The sequence below is a fragment of the Pongo pygmaeus genome, chromosome 10 (assembly GCF_028885625.2).
Source record: "Pongo pygmaeus isolate AG05252 chromosome 10, NHGRI_mPonPyg2-v2.0_pri, whole genome shotgun sequence".
Lineage (NCBI taxonomy): Eukaryota > Metazoa > Chordata > Mammalia > Primates > Hominidae > Pongo > Pongo pygmaeus.
This window is the reverse complement of record NC_072383.2, coordinates 25,885,792-25,913,302: the sequence shown is the minus strand read 5'-3', so window position 1 is coordinate 25,913,302 and position 27,511 is coordinate 25,885,792. Positions and strand designations below refer to the sequence as shown.

The following is a 27,511-nucleotide window of genomic DNA, read 5'->3' as shown; positions in this document are numbered from 1 at the left end:
TTCACCATGTTGGTCAGGCTTGTCTTGAACCCCTGACCTCAGGTGATTTGCCCCACTCAGCCTCCCAAAGTGCTGGGATTACAAGCGTGAGCCACCAGCCAGCTTTATCTTTTTAAAGGTTTCTTTCTATTGTGGGTTTCATTAGAGGGCTTGGTTGTTGCTTTGCAAGAAAACATTGACTTGCTTTTGTTTAATAGTGTTATAAATATTTGTTTCACTAACATCAAATACGTGCCATGCTCCTGCTTTTGTGCTTTTCTTGCAGTAACTTTTCTTCTCAGTGCTAAATCATAAGTTTTTAAAGACATTTAACATGGCACACTCAACATGTGTCACCAATGACCATAGCCACTGGAAGTATCATCAGTATCAACAGCTTTGACCATGTTTGGCAATGACAGCTTTGCCATAACTGCTGCTTAGCCAATAACAATTGTGGAATGCTGAGTCCAGATTTCAAACATGTTAAAGGTAAAAGAAAAAAAAGATATTTTTGAGTCTGTAAAACATGGTAGTGTGTCCGGTGGGTTCTCGGTCTCACTGACTTCAAGAATGAAGCTGTGGACCCTCGCGGTGAGTGTTACAGTTCTTAAAGGCGGCGTGTCCGGAGTTTGTTCCTTCTGATGTTCGGATGTGTTCAGAGTTTCTTCCTTCTGGTGGGTTCGTGGTCTCACTGGCTCAGGAGTGAAGCTGCAGACCTTTGCCGTGAGTGTTACAGCTCTTAAGGCGGTGCGTCTGGAGTTGTTCATTCCTCCCAGTGGGTTCGTGGTCTCGCTGGCTTCAGGAGTGAAGCTGCAGACCTTTGTGGTGAGTGTTACAGCTCATAAAGGCACTGTGGACCCAAAGAGTGAGCAGCAGCAAGATTTACTGCGAAGAGTGAGAGAACAAAGCTCCCACACTGTAAAAGGGGACCCGAGCAGGTTGCCACTGCTGGCTCAGGCAGCCTGCTTTTATTCTCTTATCTGGCCCCACCCACATCCTGCTGATTGGTCCATTTTACAGAGAGCTGATTGGTCCGTTTTGTCAGGGTGCTGATTGGTGCATTTACAATCCGTGAGCTAGACACAAAAGTTCTCCACCTCCCCACTGGATTAGCTAGATAAAGAGTGTTGATTGGTGTATTTACAAACCCTAAGCTAGACACAGAGTGCTGATTGGTGCATTTACAAACCTTGAGCTAGATACAGAGTGCCGATTGGTGTATTTACAGTCTCTTAGCTAGACATAAAGATTCTCCAAGTCCCCACTAGACTCAGGAGCCCAGCTGGCTTCACCCAGTGTATCTTGCACCAGGGCTGCAGGTGGAGCTGCCTGCCAGTTCCACGCCGTGTGCCCGCACTCCTCAGCCCTTGGGCTGTTGATGGGACCGGGCACCATGGAGCAGGGGGCGGCACTGTTCGGGGAGACTCAGGCCGCACAGGAGCCCACAGCAGTGGCAGAGGGGAGGCTCAGGCATGGCAGGCTGCAGGTCCCAAGCCCTGCCCTGTGGGGAGGCAGCTAAGGCCCGGCGAGAAATCTAGCGCAGCGCCAGTGGGCCAGCACTGCTGGGGGACCCGGTGCACCCTCTGCAGCTGTTGGCCCGGGTGCTAAGCCCCTCACTGCCCAGGGCTGGTAGGGCGGCCGGTTGCTCCGAATGCCGGGCCCGCCAAGCCCACTCCCACCCGGAACTCCAGCTGGCCCACAAGCACCATGCGCAGCCCAGGTTCCCGCCCATGCCTCTCCCTGCACACCTCCCTGCAAGCTGAGGGAGCCAGCTCCGGCCTCGGCCAACCCAGAGAAGGGCTCCCACGGTGCAGCGGCAGGCTGAAGGGCTCCTCAAGCACGGTCAGAATGGGCGCTGAGGCTGAGGAGGCACCGAGAGTGAGTGACGGCTGGGAGGGCTGCCAGCACTGTCATCTCTCAGTAGCATAATTTATATAACCAGTTTCTTGTTGATCAACCATTATATTATTGATACAACAAATATCAGAACTGTTACTAGTAAATTGAGTAAAGCAGGAAAATTAAATTTGGTCTCTTATTGGTCAACCATTAGATGGTTGATAACAACTGTTATAATGTTGATCAACCATTGTGTTGTTGATACAATTATATTTCATGTATTTAACCAGATTTTATATATTATATTCTATATTTTATAACATGTATATGTATCATATAACATACACATATACATACATACACACAGCCAATATAATTTCACTCTCAGTCTCTTGTTAATCAACTATTACATTGTTGATACAACAAATATAAGAACTGTTACTGGTACATTGAATAAAGCAGGAAAATTAAATTTGGGAGCCTTAAAGATGCAGGTTTTCTTCAAGAAATTTATGTTTTAGTTATATCCCCTGTTGCACATGAAGACATACATTCAAGGATACTTATAGCAGCTCACACGATTTGCTGATAGGTTGGATGTGGGTATGAGAGGAGAGATGCTGTTTTCCTTTTGGGCGATGGCAACTGGATAGTAATCAGTTACTAAGATGGAGAAGAATGAGAAAGAAGTCTTTTTGTTTGTTTGTTGGAGTGATATGGGTAGAATAAAGAATTAAAACAGTCATGTCATGTAGGTACTATAGATGTGAAAGTCTGTTATTCAGGGGAGAGTTTGGAATTTAAGGGATAGATTCTTGTCTTTAAGCATAAAAATGCCTTTGAAGGTGAGAAACTAGATTACATCTTTACGGGGAGAACTGTAGATAGAGATTAAAAGAAGGCAAGGACTAACCCCTGGGGCGGGTCAGCATTTAGAAGAAAGGGAGTTTGTAAAATGCTAAGCTGTCTGAGAAGTAGCAGCCTGCAAGGTGAAAGAAAAACAAGAGAGGTTTAGTGGACTGGAAACCAAGTGAACCTGGAAACCACAAGCAGCTGTGGCAAATCCTGCTAATAGGACCAGTGAGATGAGGCCTGAGAATCGAGTATTGGATTTGTCAATGTGGAAGGCCCTGGTGATCTTGATAAGCATGTGTTAGTAGGGTGGTGGGGTTGCAGTGTTTGGGATTTGAGAGAGAATGAGAGAATGGGTAGCTATGATGCTGAATATGTACAAATGTCAGGAGGAATTCTGCTGCACAGTGGGACAGAGAATAGATGCCTCCCTGGAATGGGATATATGCTAAAGGGAGTGTGTGTCTTAGATGGGAGATGTTATGGCATATCTCTAAGCTAATAGTAATTAGCCAGAAGGAAGGGAAAACTGATTGTTAAAATGTTCAAAAGATTTCTCACACTCCTATCATAGTTCTCCTTCTAAGGGTGACCATGTAAGCAGGCAGGGACATGTGACTAAGTAGAGCAGCATCCAACCCCCACCTTGCACGGTCACACACATACTGCTCCATTGACACCATAGTGTCTTGGTGTGAGCTCTTCATTACCTGACTCAATATCTTCTTCCTCATCTTCTCAGCTGGGGTTGTTGGGTACATCTTCATTGCAGATATTAGCATCCTTTGTGGTCTTATTTGTCTTTCTATTCTAGGGCCAACACAGTGTGAGGCCTAGTCAACTGAACCAAACTGGATATAACCACAAGGTCAAAGTCAGGAGCCAGTGAGGAGATCTTGGTTTTGAGGTCATTCCTGGTGCAATAATAACCATCCTGTAGCATTTTCTTGTCACTTAGAGAGGGCATCAGCAAACTTTTTTTGTAATGGTCTTATAGTAAATATTTTTGACTTTGTAAGCTATATAGCTACTCACCTCTGCTTTTATAGTACAAAAGCAGCCATAGACAATTCATAAATAAATGAACACGTTCCAATAAAACCAATAAAAACAGGCAGCAGGCTGAAGTTTGCTGACTCCTGATTTGGAATCATTCCAGAAAGCTAAATAAAACCATGGCTTTTTTTTTTTTGAGACAAGGTCCTGCTCTGTCACCCAGGCTGGAGTACAGTGGTGTCATCATAGCTCACTACAACTTTGACCTGCTGGGCTCAAGCAGTCCTCCCACCTCAGCCTCCTGAGTGTCTAGGATTACAGGCATGTGACATCACACCTGGCTAATTTTTAAATTTTTTGTATTGATGGGGTCTTGCTATGTTGCCAAGGCTCACCTCAAACTCCTGGCCTCAAGTGATCCTCCAGCCCCAGTATTCCCAAAGTGCTGGAATTAAAGGTGTGAGCCACTGTGCCCGGCCAAAGCATGGCCTTTCTACGGGTGACTCATTGTAGCACCTCCTGAGTACTTTCCTATCAAGTATCCTTGACCATTTTTTAAATAATTCATTCTAAAATCCATATTTAGGATTGATTCCAAATTTGCCAACCTATATTTCCCAGATAACTGGCATGATAATTCTTGTCTTTTTCCCAAATGCTCATTTTCCACTCTTCAAACGTTGAGTGTTGACTGAAGTTCTGTGGTCATGTTTACAGTCATTTTTATGCTCTTTGTATTGTACATATGGAATGTATTTACCATTTCTGTTAGCAATGATTTCTTGCAAAAACAATAACACTTGCTACTTTTACGTGCTTAAAAAAATCAAGCCCTGGCGCTCTCTACATATTATCTAATGTAATCCTTATATTAACCCTGTGAGTAGTCATTATCACTTCTTTTACACAGGAGGAAGTTAGGGAAGAGTGTTAAGTGTTCTTTTAGTCTTTTCCACTTTGTCTTTAGTTTTCTCTTAGCTGTTCTTTTAAATTCTAAGGTCATTCTTATCTAAAAACTTAAAAGAATTGATCAGCCTTTTTATCAAGTGTTAAATTTATACCATCTTTTTTCTTTGAACAGGGCTGGCAAATAAACCTGGATTTATTCCTTAGCCCTGTTATAGCAAGTCTCAGAAAATTTGGACTTCAGCTTCCCCAGTGATACATTTTCAAATGCCTATGTATGGATTGCCTGTTAGTTTATTGGCTAGCACTAAAGGAAATCAGGCAAGAGACAAAGGACATTTTCTCTAGGGTGTCAGTCAATGCAACATGTTAGGACTAGCATCAGATTTTTTTTTTTCAAATGAAAATAATTGAAGTGTGGTAGAAGGTCTTCTAGGTTGTTCTGGCAGTCCTAAATATTGAATGATGGGGCTCATAAATTTGGAAAGGAGAGAGAGGGGTAAAGAGAACAGGAATTTATGCTGAGCAGGGTGGCTAAGTATATATATTCAACAGGCTATAGAAGGAGCTATGTATTCATGAAGGGGTGGCACACACATACATAGTAGGCTAACGTTTGTGCAGCATGCATCACAAGTCACTTTGGGGTGGAGCTTTAACATTTAAATGTATTACAGTTAGGGCCTATACATCAAAAGGTGAAGCAGAGGACACAAAAGCCCTCTGTGTTCAGCCTCTGTAGACTGGCCAGAACCACTCTATGGTCAGAGGTCTCTTATCAGGAAAGAATTCTTGTTGTTGTGTTGAAACTGCAAAAGGGAGGGGCAGTGTCAGGCAGGTGGTTGATACCAGTCTTTCAGAAGCACTGGTTTCTGTTTAACTTTTAGGGAAGAAAGCTTAATTGGAGTGTTACTGGAAAGGGATCCCAGTCTAGATCCCAAGAGAGGATTCTTGGATCTCACACAAGAAAGAATTCAGGGTGAGTCCACAGAGTAAGATAAAAGCAAGTTTATTAGAGAAGTAAAGAAAGAAAAGAATGGCTACTCCATAAGCAGAGCAGCACTGAAGGCTTCTGGTTGGCTATTTTTATGGTTATTTCTTGATTATATGCTAAGCAAGGGATGGATTATTCATGAGTTTTCCTGGAAAGTGGTGGGGAATTCCCAGAACTGAGGGTTTCTCTTTCTTTTAGACCATATAGGGTAAGTTCTGGATGTTGCCATGGCATTTGTAAACTGTCTTGGCACTGGTGGGAATGTCTTTTAGCATGCTAATGCATTATAAATAGCCTAAGATAAGCTGTGAGGATGACCAGGGGTCAATTTCCTCACCATCTTGGTTTTGGGGGGTTTTGGCTGGCTTCTTTACTGCTTCCTGTTTTTTCAGTGGGTTCTTTGTGACCTGTATCTATCTTGTGATGTCCTATTTCATCCTGTAACTAAGAATGCTGGACCTCTTAGGAATGGAGCACAGGTGGTCTCAGCTTTTTTATCCATCCCCTGTTCAAGATGGAGTTGCTCTGGTTTAAATAGTTCTGACATATTTCCCCCAATACCCCCAAAGGGACCCTTAATCCTAAAATTTGCAGACAGATGAAGATCCATCTTCTGTAGCTTCTTCTGGCTGAATACAGGTGATGATATTTTTGCGTAACTATTCAGGGTAGAGAGGAGTTCAGTGAGAAAGCATCAGTATGGTGAAGGCCATTCCTGACTCTCAAGTTCTCACAAAAGGTGATATCTGGAAGATTAATAAGTGTTCAATTTAAGAAAACGTTGAGTAATCTTATCCTGAATTGCTACACAAAGAGTACCACAGCAATATATTCTACAACAGTAAAGCAAAATAAGTATAATTATCCCAACTAAATTAATAATAAGCCTTTCCATGAACTAGGCAGTTGTTGGAACCAAGCTGATATGGGGTTGCTAGCCAATTCCAACACATGTTCAGAATTAAAATACTGATCCAGATATTTATGTTACCCTTCTGTTTCTTCTGAGCAGCAGCTAGAGATCACTGATTGGCTCATAGGAACAAACAGGGTCAATCTAAATGGCAGAAAAAACTCAAAACAAATGAATGGGACTAGAATCGAATAACAAGTATACCATAGTTTCTGAAACATAATTTTTCTCTCTCCTGTCTCCCATTTCTATTGAAAACAAATCATGGTAGGACTGATTTGTTTGCACGGTAAGCTTTAGTCTTATTATGCTTGGCCTGGTTATTTGTATAAAGCATAGGAATAATAATTATTTGCCACACAGGCTTTTTAAAAATTGACTTTGATGTAACTTTGTTCCATAAGAAATCTCAGATTAGACTTTCTAAAGCCTTGAGCTGAGACACAGATTTATCTGTGTCTGCAAATACTTGTATGAGTTGTGTGAATTCTCCTTTTGAGATCCCAAGATAACTGGAGCTCCTAGGCCTGTCAGAAAGTGACATTCTTTACTTACCACAGGTCAGGAACCCTGTAAAGGAATTGAATAGACAAGGTATGAGGCCAGCTTTCCCCAGAGGCTTTTATCAGTTCTGTAAGTCAACTTTGATTCCTTAAAGCAATCTGTTTATATTTGAAAGAATGCCATTCCAGTCAAAGCCCTGGTAAAACAGGCAGTGTCTCTAATTGTGTCCTGTTACAAAGGAAAACAGATTTTTATTGCACATATGCAAATTACTATGTTGCCATAAGTTAAGAATACTCACAGATAGTTTTCAAATTCTTGAGAAATCAGGTAGAAAGAAATATGCTCCAAAGTTTGCTCATAGGAGTATAATTTACTCAATTTTTAAAAACTGTAAATAGCTCAAAAAAAAGGTTTCTTGACTCTGAAAAATGAAACAAAGGAACAGCAACATTTTAAGCAAAAAGTCACTGGAAGGTTATTTTGTTCTTTTATTAGTTTAGTCCATGCTCTTAATTCCTGTTTGCTCAATATTTATGAACATATTAGTTTCCCAAGGGAGACTCTTGAAAGTTTTTTTCCTCTCTATTTTAATGGCACACTTTCAAAATTTTCAGAAACCTGCATTTAAGAGCCCTCTATCTGATTATAAACCATCTTTTAAAGAGGATCAAAACAAGACAGTAATTTTTTGTGGATAACAAAGTTTTAGGGAAGCCATAGTTAAAGACAGAATTGACTAGAAATTTTGGTTACTTCTGTGGCATACAACAATTTTACATAACAATTATAATTATTACTGATAACATACACTAAGTCATATCAGAATTTAGGAGTTTCCCATAATTTTAGAGCACATACCAATAACATATTTATACAAATACAGCCCAAAGAAAGCTAAACACCATTTCATATTTGACAATGCTTCCTGTATGATTTTAATATACCAAGTAAGCCAAATATGTCATTTTTGGACTTTAGGAGACCTCATAATCTAAAGTATTGACCAGATCAGAAAAAGGCATAATATAGAATTTGATTTTGGAAAGTTTGTCAAATATCAAAGATTTAAAACACTTGATATTATAAAATCGAATCCCAGGTCACTATAAAGTCATTTATTTAGCCAAAATCATAACACAAAGATTTTCCAAAAGCAAAATCCTTTACTCATTGGTAGAGGTAGAGAGCTTTCCAAACAATGTCTCACTTTTTCTTTTTTATTTTGTTGTTTATTCAAAAGGCAAACAAAAATCTTCCATAATCTTTTAGTATTACATGAAAATTTTGTTCAAGAGAGAAAGCCAAATTTCATCTTTGCATTAATAAATGTCAAATCCAATTCTTAAGAAAACCTTGTAGACAAATTATTCAATCTTAATCAATTTTACCATGAGATAAGATTCTCATAAACCTTTTGTAGTCCTTTACAATTTTTTTTTGTTGTTGTTAAAGAGCAGATTAATGCTCTAAGAAAACCCTGTTGTGCTGTTATTCCAATGTTCTATTTATGGAAAAACTGAATAATACCCTTTAACTTTAGCTAATATTTTAACACACGGAATTTCTTTTACAAGATTAATTTTCACTGACCTCCCACAACTTGCTCAAACCTTTAGCTTTATCCTGTGTAACTTAAAACAATCCTTTAACTCTATAAACTAGGCAATAAGACCACATTCCCATGCCTTCTTATAATCTTTTACCAAAAACACATTCTATTTTCCTTACAGGCCTTGCAGGTAACACTATTTCTCTGGTAGCCTCAATTACATATGCTACAATGTTAACTCTTAGCAACTTTTATATTTGGTGAAAAGTCTGATAAGTAAGTGGTTTTAATTATGTACCAGGTGTGGAGCCTAGGACACCAGACAGAAGTGCAGATAAGGTCTGACTCTTTCCAGCATAGCATGGCCAACTCCACATGTCCCCAGGCCCTATCTAGAATCTAATGGCTCCAGGCAGGTAAGTTGAACAATTATCAAGTTAAAGAAGCAGTTTATGGCATTGAAGCATTTAGCAAATCTAATTTAATCTGACCTAATTTAGACCAGATGTCTAAATTTTGAAGACATTTTTATTTTACCAATATATTTGATTCTCTTTGTTTCCCAAAGATTATTAAAGTCCCATGAATTAAAAGGTGTTAAAGTTTTTATTTTTCTGACAAAATATTCAATTTAAGTGCTTATTTTTCAAGCCTATTAATTAGAGCTCTTTTATATGCATATTACATATACAACACACATAAATACACAGACAGGCAGAAGACCCAGTAGTTGTTAATTTTTTCATTTGCCAGCTTTTAAATATCTTAATTGGATTACTGGCTTCAGGGTGGAGCAACGTGGGGACAGAGCCAGGAAAACATGTAGTTTCTAGGGCCTAATAAACAGGCGCAGTTAGAAGGCAAAACAGATGCCCCAAAATTACAGATCTCATTTTTGTATTGGATTCTGGATCCCAAAAAGAGGGAATCAGCCCATCCCCTCTGGGAGTTTTGGAAGGTGTAGAAGAATGTTTCCATACCTTCTAGGTGGCCAAGAGCATGCTTCTCTGATCCAAACGTGCACAGAGTGGGGTATTCCCCTATAACTGCTATTAGCCTTCCCTTAAAGCATATTTCCTGCCTAGTTATTACACACCAAGGTTAAAAGCTCTCGCATAATGCAGAGTAATTTCTGATACCCCTACAAGTAAAAAACATTAGGTAACACAATGCAAATCAGAGCAATGCCTTGGATTTTGAGAGGGATCTGCTTGCCTTCAATTCCTGGGGTTCCATGAGGAAAACAGAGATTTTTCCCAAGATGGAGCCTGTGGTGCTTCCTCAGTTTTTTCTAAGGAGGCCCAGGCTGTTAGAAATGATCTTAGGTCCTCTCAATGTGGGCATCAAGAGTGGCAAGAAAACAAAATGAGAAAAACAATTCAGTTGACTGAGAAGAAAAAACTTTTCTTTTATCTAGAAAAAGATCCAAGAGGAGAAAAAAATAATATAAAACCTGCCAGATAGATAGATAGACAGATAGATAGATAATCTTGGACATCACTTTTAATTAAGCTGACCTTTAACCAAATCTCTTATTATCAGACTCTAGCCAGGACAAACAGCTAATATTTCTGGCTTTGGACTTTACCAAAAGTAACCTCCCAGGTGAAACCAATAAGCCTTAACTAAGGTTATGATTTAACCACAGGTGTGGGAGGTATTTTCAAAGAGGTGGTAAGCAGTTTTTACAAGATCTAGAACCTCCAAACATATCTCAGAGAAAGGAAAATTCAAGACAGGGAGTCAGAAGTTGTTCATGAGGGGAAGAGAATTAATAAATGGCAAAGGTCACATAGATATCAAACCAGAGAGGACTCATTCCCGAAGCTAGGAATTGAACCCTGTGAATTCACCACTGTGAAATAGCAAAGCCTTAGTTACTGAGCTGCAGTACTGCACAGTCTCCATTGCTCCTCCGAGAAGGAGCCTAGAGCAGCCACTTTTGAGCTTGCAAAGGCTTTTAACTGCTCAAGATAATTTTTAGGACTAACTGACAGGAACCCCAAAATTCACACCCTCTGGATGGTAGAGATCAGGAGAAAGTACCCCCACATGGTTACAAGGTCAAGCTTTCAAGGACATAAAGCGAGACGACAGGGAAACTTCATCCAGTTTTTGTTTCAGGGACCTGCAGAAAAGTTTGTAACTGACCAGTTTGCTGGCCAGCTTGAAGAGCAGATTTGTAGGATTCCTAGGCCTGCGTTCTATCCTGTGGCTAGGGCTGCCATAATAGAATATTACAGACTTGGCAGCTTCAACCACAGGTGTTTATTTTCTCACTGTTGCAGAGTCTAGAAGTCCAAGATGAGGGTGCCCGCAAAGCTGATTTCTGGTAAGAGCTCTCCTCCTGGCTTGTAGACGGCCACCTTCTCCCTGTGTGCTCCCTGGGCCTTTCCTCTGTCTGGCCAAGGCAGCTATCTCTGGTGTGTTTTCCTCTTCTTATAAGGACAGCAGGCCTATGGATTAAGGCCTCACTTTCATGACTTCATTTAAGTTTAATTACCTCTTTAGAGGCCCGATGTCCAAATACAGTCACATCGTGGGTTAGGATTTCAACATAGGAATTTTAGGGACACAATTCAACCCATAATAGGAGGGCATTGGAAGGAGAGTGTTCCAGGCAGAGGAAGTAGTGTAGTAGAGCCTATGGAAGTAGGAAAGTGAGGAGCAATGGAAGGGGTTCAGTATGGTTTGAGCGTGGGGTGTGTAGAGGGTGAAGGCTATTGCTTCACCCAGTGCAGTAAGGTCTATCATCCACACCGGGGTTTTACAGTGGGAGAAAGGAGGGTGTTTATTTGCAGGCCAACAAGCAAACAGAATCAGGGAGCTCATGCTTAAGACCTAAACTCCCCAGTGGCTTACATGTAAGGTGCAGAGGTTACAGGCAAAGGCATCAATCAACACATGGAAGCTATATATTTGTTTGGCCTAAAAAGGTGGGGTATCTTGAAGTAGGGGCTTACAGGTTACAGGTAAATCCAAATATTTTCTGATTTGCACATTGATTAAGGAAGGGAATATTTGTCTAAAGATGGGATCAGCAGGCCAGGCATGGTGGCTCATGCCTGTAATCTCAGCACTTTGAAAGGCTGAAGAAGGAGGGTAACTTGAGGCCAGGATTTCAAGACCAGCCTAGTCAACATGGCAAGACTCTGTCTCTAAAAAAAATAAAAAAGAAAAAAAGAAAAAGAACAAAAATAAAGATGGAATCAGCAGAAAGGAATGTTATGTCTGGCCCATGGGCGGACTTCCTCCAGGCTTCTCAGAAAGAAATTTAAGACAAAGAATGGTGCCAGGCGTGGTAGTTCACGCCTGTAATCCCAGCACTTTGGGAGGCTGAGGCGGGTGGATCACTTGAGGTCAGGGATTTGAGACCAGCCTGGCCAACATGGTGAAACCCCATCTCTACTAAAAATACAAAAACTAGCCAGGTGTGGTGGTGCACGCCTGTAATCCCAGCTCCTCAGGAGGCTGAGGCAGGAGAATCGCTTGAACCTGGGAGGCAGAGGTTGCAGTGAGCCAAGATTGCGCCACTGCACTCCACCGTGGGCAAGAGAGCGAGACTTAAGACTTCATCTAAAAAAACAAAACGAAAAACAAAGAATGGTGATAATTCAGTCCTCAATTCCTTTTCTTTTTCTTTCTTTCTTTCTTTTTTTTTTTGTTTTTACTGCTCCTGTGGAGCAGGGCTACCTCATAGCCAGTGTGCCCAGAGTTGTCTCATTTCCCTCGTATCTGTGGTCTGGAGGATCCATTTGATGGGGATCCAGGTTCTGAAAAACAACTCTGGGACATCTGTTAAGATGTTATCTTTAGTTTCTATAGGAAACCAAACATCTTCTGACTCTGACTTCCTTGGTGATTGTTTTAAGCTACTGTTTCCCTTTTTTGCTTATCAAGTTGCTCATTTACTTCTCAAGGCTAGCCAGATGACTGTACTTTCTCTTGAAGGAACTCAAGATGTTCCTTTGTTTTTATGCTCAGGGGCGGGGGGGCACTCAGCAGGCCCCTAAGAGGTATCCCTGCTGTGTCTCACTATGGGTGAAGAAGGCTCAGCGGGAAGAAAGCTAGACACCAGTTGGAACTCTCTTAAAGTAAGGAGATCTTGGGTACTTTATTAATATTTTTTTCAAGCTTTGGTAAAGTATGAAATAACTCTGGATTAAGAGGAGAAGAACGAGAACTTAATAACCATGAAATTTGGGCAAATTGTTTGTTTGAAGCCTCAGTTTCCTCAACCTAAAAATAGGAATTATAACTTTTTGAATTGTTCTGTTATATGAGATAATGACAGTGAAGTATTTTGGAGCCAAAAAGCAATGCATACTATTGAGGGTTATTATTATTTTTTAATCTTTCAGCAAGCCAGCTATAGTAGCTTTTCCTATATAAACACAGTATGAATTCAGTGCCTTGGCTTTCCTGACCCTCACAGCATCAGGAACTCATCACAGAGGACCGCTGAGTTCTCTCCCTTGCAGCACCCCTTAGTCCAGTATTCTTTACTCTTTTCCCCTTTAACAATTTAAACTTCTTTCAAAACAACTGGCAGTAGATTTTAAAAAAGAAAACAGGCTACTCTTCAAATTAAAAAAAAAATTGTGTTGCTTTAGGAAAAATGTTCTTCTGTCTTTTCCAATTATCTTATTTCTTCTGCCTCTCATCAGCCTTGCGTAGGCAGAATTATTCTCAAGCCTGCACATGCTGCTGTGCCTCTCTGCCTTCTAGGCCGAAACATAGGCTAATAGTACTCTTCTCAGCTCACTGAGCTCTTTCCTGCCGTCATTCAAATCACCTCTGAAATCCTGCCTTTCGATAAAGTAATTTCTGACTGACCCAGAGGAAAGTGATGATTTTCTCTGTGACATGTCTTTTTATTTTCCGTCACACTCAGTGTCTTGTCCTTCTGTGCAAAATATCCATGTATTTAAAAACCCTTGTATATGTATTTGCCATTTATTTTTGAGGTCTAGCTCGTGAAGTAAAAAAAGTCTTTATTTTTTTAACACATCAGCATTTCAGCTTCAAAGTCAATGTGGTCTCTTGAGAAGTTAAATAAGCTGCATTTGAAATTTTATGTTTCTCATTTTTCACGTTTTTTTTTAAAGCCCCTTTTAATTCCTCATATATTTGAATATTCCAGGAAGCTAGTAGAGTAAAAAGCCAAAGTGTTAAAGTGTTTATAAGGAATATGACTCATCGAAATTGACTTACACAATTCATCAGCTATTGTCATCCATATGTTCTCCTTATTTATGTGGCTTTTGCTTTATTTAATCAGATGACTGAACTTATCATCGTGGAATTTTGCTTATAGTTGTTTAATATTATATAATAAAATACTCTTGTGTGAAACAAGCTAATAGACTTTCTTTTTTTAATTAAAAAAAAATTTATGTGAGAGTCAGGAGTTACATGTGCAAGTTTGTTACATGGGTATATGTTGTGATACTGAGGTTTTAGCTTCTAAGGATCTCATTGCCCAAGTAGTGAACATAGTACACTATAGGTAGTTTTTCTAAACACTTTTCCCCTCCCCCTCTTTTGGAATCCCCAATGTTTATTGTTCCCATCTTTGTGTCTATATGTACCTAATGCTTAGCTCTCACTTATAAGTGAGGACGTGTGATATTTTGGTTTTCTGTTTCTGTGTTAATTCATTTAGGATAGAGAGACTCCAGCTGCATCTGTGTTGCTACAAATGACATGAGTTCATTCTTTTTTATGGCTGCATAGTATTCCATGGTTTATATGTATCACATTTTCTTTATTCAGTCCACCATTGATGGTCACCTGGGTTGATTCCATGTCTTTGTTATTGTGGACAGGGCTGTGATAAACGTATGAGTGCAGTTATCTTTTTTTTTTGTATAACAGTTCATAATAAAATACTCTTAACAGTAGCACAGAATTTAGATTGCTTTTCAGGCTAGAAGGGATAATTGAAACATAGAAAAAAATAATGACTCCTAAGCATAGAAACAGACCCAATCATAAAGCTCTCTTCCTCTCTTTCTGCCTAGTGTTAGATCTTATTTATTGTCTTAAAGCACGGTGACCATTTTCAGTGAAATCACAGTTTTATTCATGAAAAGACAATGAATTGGTGTAAGTAATCATTTGAGGATGAAGGTGACTAGTCTGTGATCAACACCAGTACTTGAAGTACTTGTAAAACATGAATTGATCTTGGTTAAATTGCAGAAAATAAAGTATTAGTATACATAAACACATTTTCTCTCAGTATTGAAAAGTTATAGTCTACAATTTACCAGCTTGCTAAGAATAAAAATATTACTTAGAGGTTTATCAAGACCTTTTTTCTAGAAATGGATTTAATGTACACAATGATTCCATTTTCTATCTGTGCTCTGTATACTACCACCTAGTGGAATAAAATGCAAATTTACCTGTCAAAATCAGGAGAAGAAAATGAACCAGGGGAAATTTATTTCAGGAAAAAATTTTCATGACACGTTATTGTTACTTCTTTTAGTATAATGTAGTTTGCATAAAATACATTAGTTTGGAGTGAAAAAAGTCCCAGCCATTTTTGTGATAGCTATTAAAATGCTATTAGCTTGTCCACCAATAAGCTATTCTATTAAGAAACTTAGAAGCTAGGTAAATTATTGAGATGATGCCAGCATGTTATATCTCTAAAGTATGTTGAGAAGCTTCTCTTAATTCCTCATCACTAGGGTGTATTAGTCCATTTTCACACTGCTATAAAGAACTACCTGAGACTGGGTAATTTATGAAGAAAAGAGGTTTAATTGACTCACAGTTCTGTAGGCTTAACAGGAAGCATGACTGGGAGACCTCAGGAAACTTACAGTGGTAGAAGGTGAAAGGGAAGCAAGGACCTTCTCATGGCAGCAGGAGAGAGAGAGAGAGCACAGGGGAAGTGCCACACACTTTTAAACCGTCAGATCTCATGAGAACTCACTCACTCTCACGAGCACAGCAAGGAGGAAATTCACCCCCATGATCCTATCACCTCACACTGGGCCTCTCCTCCAATTTGACATGAGATTTGGGCAGGGACACAAATCCAAACCATATCATAGGATTCGTTAAAAAATCTAACATATTCTGCTTCAAGGCACCCGTGAAATGAAGGTGTCATTTCTTAACTGAGAGGTTAAATAAAAGTGCAGAGATAAGTTGGTTAAGTTTTATCGTAGCTGGGAAGAAAAGCAGGTGTGTGTATTATGCTTAGGTTTTTCCTCCCAAACAATGAAACCCCAAAAAGGCAAATGAAGCTTTAAGGCGCTTTATCCTTTACTGGTAGGATGGTCCTCCTTGAATCTTCAGTCTCCGTTAAAGAACAAACACAAGCTAACAATCAAAACCTGTTGTTGCTTGCTGACAGATTTCTCTAACATAGTCTTCCATCAACCATCATAGGTTTGTTGTGGCCACCCAGGACCTTTGGTCGTCATGTTCCCATGGAATGCTAATGAAATTACCTTCCCATTTCCTAAGGTGACATGTCTTTCAGATGGCAGTGGTGTGCGCTTGTGCAAACACATTTTTTTGTGCTCATGAATATTTTACCTGCCTGATTTTGGTGATCTGAGTGTTGAGCAGTGGGTGAGGGACGGTGGGGCAATGGGTAGTAAGGGGAAGTTTAATTGAAGTTCAGATAAAAATATCCCTCAAGAAACATTACAAAGCCACAAAATCAGCTGAAGTTGAGTCTTCTATTGTAAAGATTCTCTTTATTTTCCTGACAGATCCCCATTCCTATCCAGGTAGACCAGGCTCTAGTGAAGACTGGACACAAGTGGTTTATATCCTGAAACTCTTAACCTAATAGTCCTGCCTTGTTTTTTTACTTTATGTAGTCTTGAATTGCTGAGGATAGGCCAGTGATCATTTCTACCTTAATATGTAGCCTTCAAAACGTTGGGTCTCTCAGTTTTCTTCTTTAATAAACAATGAACCCTAATTATTTATAACTGCTCTTGTGCTGGAGGAATTGGCATGATTTTGCCTTGTGGGCTTCTGGCTTTACAGTGTTTGTGGGAAAGATGGGCTTCTATCTTTGTTATTTATAAGTCATTCATTCCCTGTTTTTTTGAAGATATTGTTAAATAAAAAAACTTCAGCCGAATTAAATTTAGAAGTGTTTAATTGAGCAAAGAACCATTCTCAATTCGGGCAGCCTTCCCATCTGGAGTAGCCCCTGTGACTTCAGCGCAGCCACATGGTGGAAGAGGATTTATGGACAGAGGAAGGAAAGTGACATACAGGAAACAGAAATGAGATTCAGAAACAGCTGGATTGGGTATAACTCAGCGTTTGCCTTATTTGAACATGGTTTGAACAGTTGGCCACGTTTGGCTAAAACTCAGTAATTGGCACAAGGGTAGGCTACCGTCTGTTTATAATGTCCATTTAGGTTATAGTTCATGATGTACAAAGAAACCTTTAGGCTGAGCTTAAAATGTAATGAGGCAGCTGTAGGCTAAACTTGATTTAACAGTACTTATCCCTCTATTGAAATTGCACTCTTGCTACCTGCTAGTTGATGTGGGCAGGTGTGCTAATGACACATTCCCCTGCACCTACCACCTGCTGAAGACCCTGCCATGTCCTGAAGCAGTCACTTAGGTTATGAAACAGAAGGATGAGTTAGAGAAGTAAATATTATATTTTATCCCCCAAAGACTAAAACCATGTCTGGGTTCTCCCCTTTCTCAATTCCCAATCAAACAACCTTGAAAGATGTTATATATATAGTTGTTAGAAATATATCTCTCCTCCAAAACCCTACTAACACACAAAAATGGACAAATCTAGCTTTTTTGCTAAAATCATAACAACTCAGAAAACAAAGCAAAATGAAATGTATGTGCTCCGTTCTCAGGATTTCCTTCTTAAAAACCATTAGGCTTTGTGTAACTCAATTTTAAAAGTATGGTGATAGCTCCTGTCATTCGGTGGCTTTTTCTGGGAGACAGATATATGTCTATTCTAGACTTTAAGACTGGTGTCCACATTTTAATTTACGGTTGTATGTACTTCTACTTTGTTGCAGCCTTCTCTTGGAGTCAAGAAGCCTACCAAAGCCCTGCTCTTTGTACTCTTGAGCCCAGTGGGACCTTATTTTTCAAGTGGAACCTTTAATCCAGTGTCCTTGTGGGCCAATCCCAAGTATGTAAGAGCCTGGAAAGGTGGAACTGGGGACTGCAAGATGGGAGGGTAAGTAAATCTGTGTCTCTGTCTAAAGGAAAGACCCCTTCATGACCATTTAGTTAGTGCCATTTCACTTCAGTATGAACACATATAATACTTTTCAAACTTTAATGCTCATTGTGTTTCATGGTTAATTTTCAGTTTAATCTTTCAGCAAGCCAGCTATAGTAGCTTTTCCTATATAAACGCGGTATGAATTCAGCGCCCTCGCTTTTAGATGTGCTAGTTTAAAGGAGAGCCCATGGCCCTTTGTAAGGGAGAAACACTGGATATGATATCTAGGCAAGAACTGAAGTAAGAAACTGAAACAAACATCACATCAGTGCTTTGGATAAACTTCCCCTGGGCACTGGTCTCTGGCTGCAGGCTGATGGCTGGCATTAAAGAGCATCTGGTCCTGGGACCCAGGCTCTCAGTTGGCTCCAGGGAGTCGTGTCTGGGGAAGGTGCCCGCTTCACTGAAGTGCTGTCTTCATTGCCACAGATTGTGGCCACACCTGCTGCCAACTGGCTGCGGGACAGCCCTGCTTTGGCTCTGTCAGGCCAGTCTCATAGGCCATATGTAGCTGGCAGGAAATAAAAGAGCATTTGAAAAGTGTTGGACGATTTCGGGGGTGGACTTGGCCATGAGTTGGGAATGCCCCTATGGGTGAATGAAAATAACTGGATTAAGCAGCATGGGTTCTTGCTTTGCATGTATCAAATGGTGCTGTTCGCATACCCAGGGCAGCAGCTCTCCTACAAGGTGACTCCATGGCAGTCTTGTGGGCCCTGGTAGGACATTTAGGTTCAGGAGGCAGGGGAGAGTCACATGACGTGCTGCTGGGGTATTAGAGGCAATGACCACTGGCTTTGACCCTTCTGTAGTCTTGCTGTATTTCCTTTTTCTTTTCTCCCCTCACCTACCCAAATTAAAAAAGAACGGTTATAAAAGTCATCCCCACTGGCAACTTTAGCAACTGCATTCCCTCAATGGGTAGAGAAATCCAAATGGAGTGCATTAAAACTAGGAAGTCTATTCTCCTTCTGGCTTAGAGCACACCTTCCTGTGTCCTAGGCTAGCCAGGTGGAAAACTCCTTTTGTTGACTCTTGATTTCTTTTTTTTACTGGTTCAAACTTCTTTGCAGAGCATGTGCCTATGTACCACTGCATACCATATATATATCATATATAGAGAGTAAATAAACAGTCTTGATGAGAAGTAATAAGGAAAAGTTTCCCTTTTTAAAATATTGCTTTCTAGCTCCCCCACCTGTCTAGGAAAAAGATAACATGGGGACACAGAAATTGCAGGGCAAACTTTATTAACCGGTATTTGGGCAGGTTGTAATTTATTTTGTAAATGGTGATTTAATGCATTATCGCAGGATACATGATCACTGTAGGCCAGTTAAAAATTAATGTTTTCAGTACAACACAGAGTGAACCCTAATGTAAACTATGGACTTGTGGACCACACTAATGCAAGATGATAATAATAAGAAAAACTGAGAGGGTAGTCGGGAAGGGGTATAATAGGGGAATTCTGTTACTTTTTGCTCAATTTCTCTGTGAATCTAAAAGTGCTCTAAAAAACCAAAATCTATTATAAAAAATATTTGATTCTTTAGGCTCAGGTGGACTTTGATCAATGGAAATTGACTTGAAATCTCTTAGGAAAGGAAGAGACCAGAGAAGAAAGTGTTGAACTCATGAATTAAAAATGGCAAGAGGGAAGGTGGTAACCAAAGGGATGGGCATTTAACCTATACGCCTGTCACGTCCAGAAAGTTCTAGGGCTGTCTCCTCCTATGCTTCTGACTGGAGAAGTACAAGGGGAACAAAATATTCCTCATTTAGTATTATCCTGTTGAGTTGGCAAAGACATTTGGAGTCAACTTTAGTTTTGTGTATTATTACATCTGTAAACCTAATTAAGTCAACAGTTACCCTTGAGCATTTTTATGACACCTGTAGTCAACTGGTATTATTAAATAACTATTGAGTCTCATAAGCTCAAGAACTTTCTGCTTTCTAAGTGAATCTGAGGAAAAGAGAGAAGCATTTTTTTTTTAAATTCTGAGATTATGCCACTATTTTGAAGGTTTGGAGGTAGCATTATCATTCTATTTCTAAATATACACAAGTGAGAAAAGTAATACAGTTGCACACAGCTAAAGGAGAGGCCCAGTATAATGGGCCTCACCTTGGTTACAAATTAAGATCACCTGGGAGTGTTACCAAATACTGATGCCTGGTTCCTTCCTCCAGAGATTCTGCTTTATTTGGTCTAGGGCAGAGACTGAGCATCAGGATTCTTTAGCATGCAGCCAAGCTTGAGAAGCACTGAGCTAGAGAAAGGTCTTGCACTGTAGAAACATCTTTAGTTCCAGGTGATTCCTTAGTTAATTTGGGAGGAATAAGGCTTTCTGTTGTTCTCTCTCTCCTTCTCTCTTTTTCTCTCTCTCTTGCGCAAGCACACTTGCACACACACACACACACACACACACACACAAATTTTCTCTCTGTCTTAGTTTTTTCTTTTTTCCTTGCATTCTGATTCTGCATTTAAGAGTACAAGCTTTGAAGTCAGAAAGACTTGGCTTAAAAACCTAACTGTCATAATGGTGCGTAAATGTCATTATAGATTTGTCCAAACCCATAGAATGTACACCAGGAATGAACACTAATGAAAACTCTAGACTTCAGGTGATAATGGTATGTCAATGTGGTTCATTCATTGCAGCAAATGAACCACTCTGGTGTGAGGCATTGGTGATGGTAGAAACTATTCATTTGGATGGGGAGAAGGGGATATGGGAAATCTTTGTACTTTTCTTTCAGTTTTGGTGGGAACCTAAAACTGCTCTGAAAAAGCCTGAAGTCTTTAAAAGCAAACCAACCTAATTGCCTTGGGCATGTTACTTAACTGCTCTATGTATCAGTTTCCTCATTTATAAAGTCGAGGCACTAATACCTTGCACAGATTGAGTGAGATAATAGAAATTGCCTAGGACAGTACTTGGCATATAGAAAGCTCTCAGCAAATGCAGTATGATAACCTAATGGTTAAAAGCTTGGATTTAGGAGTCAGGTGTCTGGGAGTTACACACTTAACTATCTGTGAGATCCTTTACAACTGAATCCTCTCTCCAAGTCTTCCAAAGAACAGTAAAGTCTAGGGTTGTTTTTAAATGACTCAATGAAATAATGTGGTTAAGTACTTAGTACCCAGTCTGGCAGGTATGGGTTGCCCATCTCTTATCTGAAATGCTTGGGACCAGATGTGTTTTGGATTTCAAATTTTGGAGTATTTCTCTTTGAGCATCCCTAATCCAAAAAATTCAGAATCCAAATTGAGCATCATGTTGGCACCGAAAAAGTTTCAGATTTTAGAGCATTTCAAAGTTTTGAATTAGGGATCCTCAACCTGTAGTAAGCTCTCACAGTCACTGATGTTGTGAGGTTTTCTCACTTTCTCATTTCATTTCCTGGACTCTCTTTATCTTAGAAGAAATCAGTTAAATTTTACATAATATAATTTATTCTTTTGGAGGGATGTATTTAATATGTCTATTCTCCCGGATATCTATTCTATTTAAAACCATATTGAAATGTTTCTATGTCAACAGCTTTCTTACTTTTTCATTTTTCTGTTTCCTCCAAGAACATGTTTCTCTTATGAATATTGGCAGCAAATGGGCAGGAACCCAGCTGTATTACCATGATATCAGTTATCCTGTGGACATTAATAATATAGCTTACACCTGTGAGATAACTCTGAGAAAATTAAAACTTGTTTGGGGGAATAAAGACCATCTACAGAATATAATAATACATCAATCAATCAATCAAAACTTAAACATAAAAAACGCTTTTCTTTCCAGTGCATTGAAATAGTCACTGTCTTTAATCCTCTTTCCTCGCCCAGTGCTTCATGAAGCCAAGGAGCTGTGGTTTTAATTCAGCTACGCTTTCAGAAATGTGTATGCATTTGTATTTAGAAGCTTCTTTGAAAGGCTAAATATTCATCCTGTAAGAATTCTCTATGTGTTTTTTAATACAGTCTAAAGGGCATTTTGCCTATGAAAAAATAATTTATTTTCAGATATGGTAAAACTTCACTACTTCACTACTTCGTAGTTGTGTCTACGAATGAGAAAAAATTCAAGTAAAATAGTTATTATTATTAGTTTTTAGAGATGCAGTCTCGCTGTGTTGCCCAGGCTGGTCTGGAACTTCTGGCCTCAAGTCATCCTCCTGCCTCAGTCTCCTGAGTCACTGGGATTACAGGCATGAGCCATCACACCCCACCGAAATAGTTATTTTTTAAAAAACTTAATTTCATTAGGATGTAACAGTCTCATGTAACTCATTTTTTGGCTTCTATTGTTATTATTTATTTTTTCCAAGCAACCCAATGAGATATATAAAGCAGATATTTTTATTTGCCAGATGAATTAAATAAGGCAAAAATAAGGACTAACTTGCTGAAGTTCACATATACCAAATAGTAGAAATGCAAGAGCTGTCCCCAGGTCTGTTAATGACAAACCCATGGTCTTTCTACCGGACATCCCCTGCAATCTGGTTTATACTCATTATTAAAAAGCTTTTATAATTTAACTAAGTTATCTATTTACTATCAGTTACTATCAGTTACTATCTATTTACTATCAGTTACTAACTGATATATAATATCAGTTATTATTTGACTTTTTATGGTCATTAAACAATAGCTTCCTATCCGTTGTCTTCGTCTTTTTAATTTTTATTTTATTTTTTTTAATAGCTTCCTATCTGTATACCAGACTTGCTTCATCTCCACCCTGACCAAGAATTTATATTTTGTCATCTGTATTTAGAAATATATGTTTTAAGGGTCTTTTAATGGTTCTTTTTTTTTTTTTTTTTTTTCCTGGGAGGGGACAGAGTCTCACTCTGTCTCCTAGGCTGGAGTGCAGTGGCACGGTCTCAGCTCACTGCAATCTCCGCTTCCCTGGTGCGAGTGGTGCTCCTGCCTCAGCCTCCCAAGTAGCTGGGATTACAGGCGTGGTCCACCAAACCCAGCTAATTTTTTATATTTTTGGTAGAGACAGGGTTTCACCATGTTGGCCAGGCTGGTTTCGAACTCCTGACCTCAAGTATTCCGCCCACCTCGGCCTCCCAAAGTGCTGAAATTACAGGTATGAGCCACTGCGCCTGGCCCTTTTAAGGACTCTTTTTTTTTTTTTTTTTTTTTGAGACGGAGTCTCACTCTGTCACTCAGACTGGAGTGCAGTGGTGCCATCTCCGCTCACTGCAAGCTCTGCCTCTGGGGTTCACACCATTCTCCTGCCTCAGCCTCCCAAGTAGCTGGGACTACAGGCACCCGCCACCACGCCCGGCTAATTTTTTATATTTTTAGTAGAGACAAGGTTTCACTATGTTAGCCAGGGTGGTCTCGATCTCCTGACCTCGTGATCCACCCACCTCAGCCTCCCAAAGTGCTGGGATTACAGGCGTGAGCCACGACGAGGAGCCCTTTTAAGGACTCTTAACATTACCTTGGTGTGAGTCAATCTCATCATGCTCCGGTTGCCATCACCATAGTATGATGTCTATTTTCCACAGCTTACTGGAATATTCCAGCTATTAGTCAATATTCTTTCAGTTGCAAGTCAGAAAACCAACTCGAAATTATTTGTTTATTTATTTATTTTTTTGAGACGGAATTTCGCTCTTGTTGCCCAGGCTGGAGTGCAATGGCACAATCTCGGCTCATTGCAACCTCTGCCTCCCGAGTTCAAGTGATTCTCCTGCCTCACCCTCCAGAGTAGCTGGGATTACAGGCATGGGCCACCACTCCCGGCTAATTTTTTTGGTATTTTTAGTAGAGACGGGGTTTCTCCATGTTGGTCAGGATGGTCTCAAACTCCCAACCTCAGGTGATCTGCCCACCTCGGCCTCCCAAAGTGCTGGGATTACAGGCGTCAGCCACTGTGCCTGGCCTCGAAATGATCTTAAGCAGACAAGGGCTTATGAAACTAGGATGCTAGCAGTGGACTTGCTAGGGGCTAAAGCAATTATTTCCAAGTTTCTTGTGTCCTTTGCACATCCCCCTTTTTCTTCCCTTCTTCCTCTACCTCTGGTCAGAGCTTCTGGATCCATGTTGGCCTAGGGCTCTCCCACTTCAGATGCTTTCTTCTGTGAAGTGTGGATCGTGGACACAGCCGACCCCAGGTTTACAGCTTACCAAGTAAGCAACCCCAGAAGGGAGAAAATGCCTGTATTTCAGGTTATAGACATTAAAATGAGTGAATGCACCCAAACAAGGAATCGTGACTATCTTAGGTTGTATGCCCACCCTTTAATTCAGCTGCAGCAGGGCAAGATGCTATATTGTCATCAGTTGTGGTAGGGCAAGATGCTATTATCAATCTAAGCAGAATGACATAGCTCTGTAGAAAGACTATGTTTTTATAAGAGTATGGAATATAGTGCAGATGAAAACAGTAGATATACACTAACATGTGGTTCTAATGTTTAATTTTTTATTTTTTTTGAGACAGAGTCTCACTGTATCACCCAGGCTGGAGTGCAGTGGTACAGTCTTGGCTCACTGCAACCTTTGCCTCCCGGGTTAAAATGATTCTCCTCCCTCAGCCTCCCTAGCAGCTGAGATTATAGGCACCCACCACCACACCCAGCTAATTCTTGTATTTTCAGTAGAGACATGGTTTCACCATGTTGGCCAGGCTGGTCTCAAACTCCTGACCTCAGTGATCCGCCCATCTCGGGCCACCAAAGTGCTGGGATTACAGACATGAGCCACCGCGCCTGGCCTCATGCTCAACTTTTATTTAGACAACAGTACAAATTGTAATTTTACCCAGATGTAAAAGAGTGTAAGAGACCTAAACAGATATTTTGTGGTAGATTACATTAATGTAATGTAATGTAGGAGTTTCACATTACTACATTTGTAGTCGTTTTAGTTGTTTTTAATTGTTTGTTTCTGTGTATTTCTGGGGATTTCATGGTGCAACAGGAGGTCTAGAGTTTATTCCCGACCCCTGACTGTCTTATGGCAGTACTTCTCAGACTTAGTGAGTTATACAACCAGGGGTGTAGGGAGGCAAGCAGTCGTCACATTTATCTGAGGATTCTCATGTTTTGTCTAAAATATTCATCCCTATTTTATAATATACTCCATAATTTTCCCATATAAGTTTAGATAAAAGATGATACCTTAAAAGTATTATAACACTAAATTGTCATTCCAGGAAAATGTGCTGTGTTCCTTTCATTTTAAATAATCTGAGATGAATGGTGCAGGCTGAGAAAAATAGGCTTTTGAAATACTTTTTGGTCAACATCGAGACTTTTAACATTTGTCCTATCTTTTAGGGGAATTTAGACATTGGGCACTATGTATTCCTTGGATACATTAAAAGGTGTTAGATAAGAGTGCTCACACTTGCTGCTCTTCTACTGCAACTTAACAGAAGTTACTTTTCTAAACCTTAGTTTCTCATCTGAACAATGGAAATAATGATAGTGTCTACCCCATAGTATTGGTGTGAGATTTAAATGAAATAATTAATGTAAAATTACTTGGTGTGTGGAAACATATTCAGTAACTTTTAACTGTTCTCATTAACTTGGCTATTTACCTGTGTTCTTTTATCATTACATTTCAAGTTAAAATTTCAAGGTTTCACGTTGTTCTCTCGCTGATGAATGCAGTTAAATCACTTAGATTTTCTAATGAGTTTTCCTTTAATGTTATGCAGTTGACTAGAGAGTGTATATATATTAAGAACATAATACCTTCCCTACGTCCACATGTGAATTAAGAGCTTGAGGCTATCAGAGGGTAGACGATGAGGGAGTGGGGATGAAGTATGTTTGTAACCTGTGTATTTTCTCTTTCTTAAAGGAATTACGGTTCATCTCTTTTTGCCCAGTGTGAAGCAGTAGATAATGGGTGTCAGCAGGTCCTGTGGCTCTATGGAGAGGACCATCAGATCACTGAAGTGGGAACTATGAATCTTTTTCTTTACTGGATAAATGAAGATGGAGGTAATCCACTCAGATTTCACTGTGTGCATTTCTCAGTCATTTTCAACAGGACCAGACAAGACAAGAAACTTAGTACAAGGGAGGAAGTAGCACAGTTCCAAAGGCTAAGTAAGGACTACTGTGCTTTTGCTGCCCAAATAGACACAAGTTTCTTTTTTTTCTTTTTCTTTTCTTTCTTTTTTTTTTTTTTTTTAAGAGGTGGAGTCTCACTATGTCGCCCAGGCTGCAGTGCAATGGTGTGATCTCAGCTCAGTGCACCCTGGTTCAAGCAATTCTCCTGCCTCAGCCTCCTGAGTAGCTGGGATTGCAGGAGCCTGCCACCACGCCTAGCTAATTTTTATATATTTTTTTAGTAGAGATAGGGTTTCACTATGTTGGTCAGGCTGGTCTTGAACTCCTGACCTCAGGTGATCCACCGGCCTTGGCACTCCCTAACTGCTGGGATTACAGGTGTGAGCCACTGCACCCGGCCGAGTTTCGATTTAAAGAAGCTCTAGAGGTTTTTTGTTTTTCGTTTTTTTGTTTTTTTGGCTCTAGATGTACTGATTATTGAGATACTGAGATGTCACATTAAGGGATTTAAGTTACCATGATTGGAAGATTTGCTTCCTTATCCCTTCTGCAGTTCCCCAGTGATTTTCCTATCTGAACACCTTGCATTGGGAGATAGGTCTCAGATCAGGTCTCAGATCAGAATATGGTCATTCACCATATTCCATATATAAAATGCTATAGTAATAAATGCAGTGTACTGATTCTACTGGAAGGATTTTGTGTACTCTCTGGCTGTAATTCTTTTAACAATTGTTGCCCTTTCTACATATTTTGAAAATGTATCACAATCTCTCCAAATTTACTCTAGAACTCAATTTGATTAAAGAGCACCATTTTAAAAGACAAATCAATGTATCTTGGGATTGTATCTAGATCCTGGTTCATTCAAGACAATTTCATATATCCACTATAGATATCAATATTTCTCTATTATCTTTAATATCCTGACTACTCATTACTTTTCTTTGCTGTTTTTTGTTTTTCTTTTTTTTTTTTTTTTACTAGTTGGCAGAGACCATAGGGGTTCAGTGAAGTGTTGGCAATGTGTATGATATTGAATTAAATGGCCAACGGTGGGAGAAAAACAGGCATTTATTTCTATTAGAATTTTGATAATCATACCAAATTTAGAAACATATTTTTAGACTTATTTACATTCTTAGGTTGTTCATTTCACAGTAGTAATTATAGAGACTAGAAATATAAATGATGTTTCCAAATGCTTATGAAGTCTCAGTGTTAGTAGTTTCAGTTAAATTTTTTAAAATGCAATTTATATTTGAAAGTAGCTACAGTAGCCTCTCTTGCTCTAATGTTATTTGGCTACAGAAAGAGGAAAATGGTAATTTAGATGTGGCTGAATTCAGAGCTAAGTACTAATTTTAGTGTTAGTTGCAGAGACTAACAAGATGAGTCTTACACTGCAGTCAGATGTAGAATAAACAGAAGATATGGTGAGTACGCCTTGTCCTGGGCTTGGCCATTGGTAATCCTTGGCATATGAAACACCAGATACAGATCATTCTCATCCTTCCATTCCCCCTGTTTGTACTTGGCACTGTTTGAAAATAAAATGTATACAGGAATATTTATGATTTATGAATTTGAGTTACTATATGTGACATATAACAAAAGCTACGCTTGGAAGATTGTAGCCAGTGTTGACCTCTGC

The 27,511-nt window shown here is 39.7% G+C and overlaps 1 protein-coding gene across 7 annotated transcripts in view; it reads left to right on the top strand.

The window, feature by feature from the left end:
* BCAT1 (branched chain amino acid transaminase 1) overlaps nt 1-27,511 on the top strand; it is a 133,461-nt gene that overhangs the window by 77,100 nt on the left and 28,850 nt on the right. For all 7 annotated transcript variants that reach the window (XM_063672525.1, XM_063672526.1, XM_054443143.2 and 4 more), the window contains 2 exons: nt 17,585-17,748; nt 25,643-25,785. In XM_063672525.1, the coding sequence (XP_063528595.1) occupies nt 17,585-17,748; nt 25,643-25,785 (307 nt within the window). The remainder of the gene's footprint in view (nt 1-17,584; nt 17,749-25,642; nt 25,786-27,511) is intronic.